The 7132-nt window shown below is 44.2% G+C and overlaps 1 protein-coding gene and 1 long non-coding RNA gene across 2 annotated transcripts in view; one reads left to right on the forward strand and one right to left on the reverse strand.

Annotated features, from left to right (window-relative positions):
- Positions 1-7126, forward strand: part of cacna1fb (calcium channel, voltage-dependent, L type, alpha 1F subunit) — a 77256-nt gene extending 70130 nt beyond the window's left edge. The window contains exons 40-51 of the mRNA XM_079676907.1: positions 194-295; positions 408-538; positions 631-768; positions 1740-1797; positions 1976-2198; positions 2311-2418; positions 2730-2866; positions 3022-3128; positions 3721-3925; positions 4084-4146; positions 5406-5506; positions 6189-7126. Coding sequence (XP_079533033.1) covers positions 194-295; positions 408-538; positions 631-768; positions 1740-1797; positions 1976-2198; positions 2311-2418; positions 2730-2866; positions 3022-3128; positions 3721-3925; positions 4084-4146; positions 5406-5506; positions 6189-6452 — 1637 coding nt within the window. The 3' untranslated portion in view covers positions 6453-7126. The remainder of the gene's footprint in view (positions 1-193; positions 296-407; positions 539-630; positions 769-1739; positions 1798-1975; positions 2199-2310; positions 2419-2729; positions 2867-3021; positions 3129-3720; positions 3926-4083; positions 4147-5405; positions 5507-6188) is intronic.
- Positions 3555-5744, reverse strand: LOC307036527. The gene is made up of 2 exons (XR_013807379.1): positions 4059-5744; positions 3555-3834 (listed from the first exon to the last, which is right to left on the reverse strand). It is a non-coding gene; the product is annotated as an uncharacterized lncRNA (long non-coding RNA).
- Positions 7127-7132: the final 6 nt, after the last annotated feature.

Here is a 7132-nt window from a genome sequence, read left to right on the forward strand (position 1 = left end):
ATGACTGATGCCTTTAGGTTTCTTTGGTTTTTAGACACATCTGTATTATCCAGCACCAAGTTGGAAATATCCCAGCTTCATAAACAAAACTAAGCTGTTGACATGAACACAGCTTACAAGTTGGAAACCTGTAATTACGATAACTCTAATAGGACATGAACGCAACATTATTATGATGTATCTCTCTATCTAGGTAACCCTGACCAGGAGAACGAAGAGCTGAGGGCAATCATCATGAAGATCTGGAAGAAGATGAAACCAAAACTACTGGACGAAGTTATACCGCCACATGAAGGTAATAAAACAACTAAAAACCCTACAACACAAGTAACAATACCACCAACACGACTGATACTACAAGAAATGATATGATACTACTGCTGACTGAGCTCTGTGTTGTCCTGCAGAAGAGGAAGTGACCGTCGGGAAGTTTTACGCAACCTTCCTGATTCAGGATTACTTCCGGAAGTTCAGAAAAAGGAAAGAGGATGGAGATCTGGCTGCAGAGGCCGACGCCTCAAACCCGTCTGCTGTTCAGGTCTGTCTGTCTGTACCTGTGTATGTCTTTCTGTAATTATGCGTCTATTTTTTACTGTAATGGAGTGTGTGTTTTCTGTGTGTGTGTGTTAGCAGCTGTGTAAGGCCGGTCTGAAGACCCTGCAGGATCTGGGTCCGGAGATGCGTCTGGCTCTGAACGATGACATGGACGAAGACGACGAAAACATGATGGAGGACGAGGAGGAGACCCAGGAGAACGCAGAATATAAGGTCTGTCTGTGTGTGTGTCTGTGTGTCTGTGTGTCTGTGTGTCTGTCTGTCTGTCTGTCTGTCTGTCTGTCTGTCTGTCTGTGTGTCTGTGTGTGTGTGTGTGTGTGTGTGTCTCTGTCTCTGTCTGTCTGTCTGTCTGTGTGTGTGTGTGTGTGTCTGTCTGTGTCTGTCTGTGTCTCTGTCTGTCTGTCTGTCTGTCTGTCCGTGTGTCTGTGTGTCTGTCTGTCTGTCTGTATTCTGTCTGTCTGTCTGTCTGTCTGTGTGTGTGTATGTCTCTGTCTGTCTTTCTGTCTGTGTGTCTGTCTGTGTGTCTGTCTGTCTCTCTGTCTGTCTGTCTGTCTGTGTGTATGTCTCTGTTTGTCTGTCTGTGTGTCTGTGTGTCTGTGTGTGTGTCTGTGTGCCTGTCTGTCTCTCTGTCTGTCTGTCTGTCTGTCTGTCTGTCTGTCTGTCTGTCTGTCTGTCTGTCTGTGTGTCTGTCTGTCTGTGTGTGTGTATGTCTCTGTCTGTCTGTCTGTCTGTGTGTCTGTCTGTCTGTCTGTGTGTCTGTCTGTCTGTCTGTGTGTCTGTCTGTCTGTGTGTGTGTCTATCTGTGTGTGTGTGTGTGTGTGTGTGTGTGTGTGTGTGTGTATGTCTCTGTGTGTCTGTGTGTCTGTCTGTCTGTCTGTCTGTGTGTCTGTCTGTCTGTGTGTGTGTCTATCTGTGTGTGTGTGTGTATGTCTCTGTGTGTCTGTGTGTCTATCTGTCTGTCTGTCTGTGTGTCTGTCTGTCTGTCTGTCTGTCTGTCTGTCTGTCTGTCTGTCTGTCTGTCTGTCTGTCTGTGTGTGTGTGTGTGTGTGTGTGTGTTTATGTCTCTGTCTGTCTGTGTGTCTGTCCGTCTGTCTGTCTGTCTGTCTGTCTGTCTGTCTGTCTGTCTGTCTGTCTGTCTGTAAGTCTGTCTGTAGTAAACAGCTGATCTGTCTCTGTCCCTGCAGGGTGAGAACGGTTTGGGACCAGAGAAAGATCGACGAGGCTCCATACTCACACCCACTGGTAAATAAAACATAAACATATTCTATATTTATATATACTGTATATATATAAAAATTATAATCATTTTAAGTCAACCTACTAATTTATTCATTAACTAATAGTGGCAGATTCTTCTTCTTTCTCTGTTTACTTTAAAACCAGCCTTTAAAAACAAGACTTTGTGTTGCTTGTCCTACAGGTCCTGGTGGTGTGGTCGGAGAAGGCGGCGTGTCTAACGGAGTTTTGGTCCATCGGGTCGGTTCTCTCACTAAGACGCCGAATGGAAACGAACACGACGAACATCTTCGGCGTGGAGACAACGCGAGGTCGTCGTTCAATCAGCACCATCATCGACGCCCGTCAGCGAAGAACGGCCTGGTGGACCACGGCCACAAGAGACCCTCGTATCACAAACCCATGAGGTACTGCAGAGTGAAAACAAAACATAGAGTTTTTTAAATTATTAAACAAGGTGCTATAGGCTGCTTGTCAGGTGACAGGTGTATCGGCCAATCACAGTTCTTCTTTCTGCAGAAGGGACTCAAGGGACCGGTACTGGAGGAACGGAGACATGGAGGGGTACGGAGAGCAAGGATACTACAGCAGAGAGGAGGACAACGACAGCATCACCTCCAGAGACAGGTAAACTCAGATCAAAAAGAATCAGAATTTTAATATTGGATTTATTAAAAAAAAATTAAATAGTTTTCCAGCCTCTCAAAAAGAGATATGAGGGTTTTCTCTGATTTATACAATAATACATTGAATATCTTTCAGTTGGGCATTACAAGAAATGTAAAAACATTACCTTAGACTTTGAAAAACTGGGATAGGCATTTTTTTATTTCCTTTTAAAAAAGAATTCAAGTAGACTGGCATACACGTGTTTATCCAGATTAATTGTTAGTTGTTACAGATGTGTTACACACATTTGTGTGTGTGTGTCCTTGCAGACCTTACCCTGATGAGTATCCTCTCTACAGAGAACACTACGATGGCCACGCCCCCTACCCCGACAGTAGCTATGGTAACGGATACAACGACGTTCGGAGGACGACCCGGAGACGACTACTTCCTGCCACGCCCACAGGTGGAAATTCATTATATTTATTATATCATCAGTTAATAAGATTAAAGGGGATTAACTCAAATACAATTATAGATTGAGATTAGAGTATTTTACACGAGATTCAAGTATTGTTTAAGATATCATTTTACATTGTTTGTTTGTTTGTCGTCTGTCAGGTCGTAAACCGTCTTTTAACATCCAGTGTCTGAGGAGGCAGGGCAGCAACGACGACCTGCCGATCCCCGGCACGTATCACCCCACCTCCCCAACACGCCGTGCACAGGTAACACACACACACACACACACACACACACACACACACACACACACACACACACACACACACACACACACACACACACACACACACACACACACACACACACACACACACACACACACACACACACACATCTGTACCCCTCTTATAAGTAAAGTGTAACCAAACAATTCTATAAAAAAGTACAATAAAATCTCTGACATTTGGTATGAAATGGTATACCAGTCTCCTATATGGGCGTGGTCAAATATGTTTATATATTTCTTTACCAACGTTAGATATATTTACACAGATAACAAACATGTTAAGCTTCATTAAAACATTTTAGCCAACTCGTTTCCAAATGTAAGTTGATGTTAGCTTCAAATTGTGAAACAGTTGGACTCACTGTAACACATGTTTCAAGAAGAGTATGTTTCTGAGACGGACTAATCAGAAAAATTGGTCTTTTAATAAAGTTATTTTCCTCCTGATTTGTGTATCTCACAAGGGCATTTTAGTGTCAGACTGGTTGGAAGATATGTGGACTTTTACTTTTGCGACCATGGGGCAAAATAATCTGGTGTGACCCTCATCTCCATCTGTTCTTCCTCAGCACAACATCAACAATTACGAGTCCCGTCAATCCGGTCGCACATCAGTGGCGTCTTCAGCGTCCTGGGCGAACCCGTGTCCTCGCCGCGGACGCCTCCTTTACGCTCCTCTCATCCTGGTGGAGGAGGAAGGAAGCCCACCGTGGGGAGGAGGAGGAGGAGTAGGAGGGGGAGGAGGAGAGGGAAAGAAGGGAGGAGCAGGAAGAGGTGAGGAGACTCTAAGTTAGAACATGCTAACACTTTAGCTAACACTTGGTAAAGTAACAGTAAGCTGGATGATAACATTAATTCAAAACTACAAATGTCATCAAGATAAGAAACCTCAAAGTAATAAGCTCACTTTTGTTGCTTTCCTTTATCCACAGGTGTCAATATCACTGGTGCATCACCCAGACCGGCCTGGTACGGTGGCCCTGCAGGGACATCAGGTAGGAAGGATGGATACAACTAACACACATGAGCCTCATCCCAATACCCCTCCTCGACTCCTCCTTTCCCTCCCTCGCTTCCCTTCCTTGCGTCTTAGCTCCGCCTCCCTAAGATGCGAGCGAGAGACACGAGGAGGTGACGCGAGGACAGAGGAGTCCTCAGGTATTAATTGGGATGTCCTCGTTCACTCAAACGTCACTTTTAAACGACGCCTATTAATGATGACATGTGCACAGCTGTCTCCCCTCTCATCGGGCTTAACTGAATAACCTTTTAGAACCGGTCCATTTGTTGTTAAATATTTATTTAAATGAATTAATCTTTCTCTTGTTAGTCAATGAATTTAATGTATGATGGTTGGTCCTGCTTTTGTGTTCCGTTTTGGTGTAAAATGTAGCCTACATTTAAATAAAAATATAATGATAGTAATGTGAAGCCTTTTAGAAATGAGCTGTGAGCACTTATACATTTATGTGACGCTTTTCCACTCATCTTCCAGTTGTCGGTTTTCCTCTGTTGAAATGGACCAGCTGTGAAGGTGGGGGCGGGGGTTTTATACGCGAGTAGTGAAAACACTTCCGCGTAGTCTGCTCGCGTGTATCCTCCCTTTCGTCTCCTCCTGTACCCCTCCTCCCTACTCCGTGTGCATTTCAGCTATTGGGATGTCCTTCAAAATGGCGTGTCTTGATCGATTTCCGGGTCAAGTCCCGGAGGAGGGGAAGAAAGGAGTCGAGGATGGGAATTGGGATGAGGCTATAGAGCAAACCGGCATCGACACCTGCATGCTTTCTAATGGCCAGCAGGGGGCAACTCAACAAAGAAGTGCGATTTTATAGAAGTCTACGAGAAAATAACCCTAGTTCTAAATTGATTTATTAACTAATTAAACAATTTTCTGGCAAGTTTATCGTCTCAACTACTACTTGAGAATCTTCTTTCATCCAACATGGTGTTTATTCTGTACATGATGCATCCATATAGAGCAACATTTAAGATGAATCTGGGTAAATGGGAGATACAGAGGACAGCGCTCGATAGTAGCACTGTGAAACAAACAAGAAACAAGAGACACATGAAATTGTATTGATATCCATTAATTGAATCTATTTTTTGTCCCTCAAAAAGGGCCGGGGTCATGACTAGTGGGATATACTGTATGTGTCGGTCTCTGCTGGAGTTAAAAATGGAAACAATTCTCACACACAATTATGAGTATGTTTCTTTATCGTATATTTGAATGTTTGACATGTTGTTGCAGCTCCTCCACCGTACCGAGCGTACACCACCCTCAGAGTTCCTTCACAACTCGGCGCTCAACTCACCGAGAAACGAGGATCAGCCGACAGTCTGGTGGAGGCGGTGAGGAAACGATGATATTAAGATAGTATTAGCTGCAGGCACATTTAGCAGCAACAATAAGAGTGAAACACAGGATAGGATTGGTAACAGTAGATGAGTGTACATCAGTGGCGGTTCTAGGGGGTGGCTACTTGGGCTCAAGCCCCGGATGTTTTTTGAAAAGCTCAGAATGTTTCACTTAAAGCAAGTTTTTTTTTTTTTTTTTAAACGTCTCGTGAGTAATGTGCAGTACCGGAGTCCAACATCCCCCCCCCCCCCCCCCCCGCTCAACAACTTCAAAATTCAGGCTAATCCCCGGATCTTCTACAATCCTAAATCCGCCACTGGTGTACATCAGTGTTGGAAAAAGTACTTACAACCTTTACTTAAGTAAAAGTACAAATCCTATGTTAAAAACTCCGTTACAATTAAAAGTCTTAATTTCAAAATGTTACTTAAGTAAAAGTACAAAACAAAATACTCAAAGTACAAAAAGTACTCATTCTGCACTCATTAAGTATAATACTCGAGTGTATGCACTTCCAACCACTGGTGTACATAAATACAGATATAAGTGAAGACAATTACGAGTAAATATAGATACATGTCTGAGAGCAAGTACGGGTCCAAAGTAGGTCCAAATTGTACATATTGATCAGTAAAATCAAACGTTCTTACTGATTCTTTGCTCTGCTCTCTGCAGGTTCTGATCTCCGAGGGTCTCGGTCTCTACGCTCGGGATCCGAAGTTTGTCGCGTTTGCAAAGCGGGAGATCGCCGACGCGTGTCACATGACGGTTGACGAAATGGAGTCGGCCGCCAGCGATCTGCTCGGCTCGGGGAACCCGTCTCTCCTCGCTAACGCCGCCGCGGACCCAGCCATGCTCTACAGCGACGAGGAGCCAATCAGGATGGGCCGCGAGGAGGACGAGCTAGCTGACGAGATGACCTGCGTGACATCGTTTTGACGGGCTGACGCTCTGGACCAATCAGAAAAAAGACTGCGAAACGCATCAGAGATTGGCAGGACATTTGACCAATCAGGTCAAAGAAGAGAGAAGAGGGCGGAGTTTAATGGACATTTAATGCTGAGATTTGCGAGAAAAACGATGGAAGATGGCCGCCAGCAGAGAGTGACTCAGCGCTGTTGTGCCGCCATAAAGACGCATCTCGTTAGCTTGGTAACGCTATGAACGTCGCTTGGCTGCACAGAATCACACTTTACCCACAATGCATTGTTTGACAAGTTGTGTTGTCGTGTTATTATTTATAATTCCCGAAAAGTAATCACCGTTACTGTCAGCCAGCTAAAGAAGGATTAGCATTGTGCCGCAACTGATTAGCTTGAAACTGCCTCCTCTGCCTCAAAGAACAGCACTATAATAAACGCTATATATTAAGTCACTCACTCAGCAGTGTTGGGTTGTGTTGTGGCATTTTGCAGACACACTGTGATGATTTGATTAGTGTTAACAAAAGCAGTGGACTGGCAGGAGATCAGCTATGCTCCCAGGGCCCTATATTTGCTATTCAAACTAGCACTGTAAGGGAATGGCTATTTTTAAGGCTTTAATTGCAAAAGAATGAAGTGAGTTGGACGAATCAAATGGAGTTTACATTTGGTACAAATCAGCCACTGAGGAGATGT

This window comes from Notothenia rossii, assembly GCF_949606895.1.
Source record: "Notothenia rossii genome assembly, chromosome: 4".
NCBI lineage: Eukaryota > Metazoa > Chordata > Actinopteri > Perciformes > Nototheniidae > Notothenia > Notothenia rossii.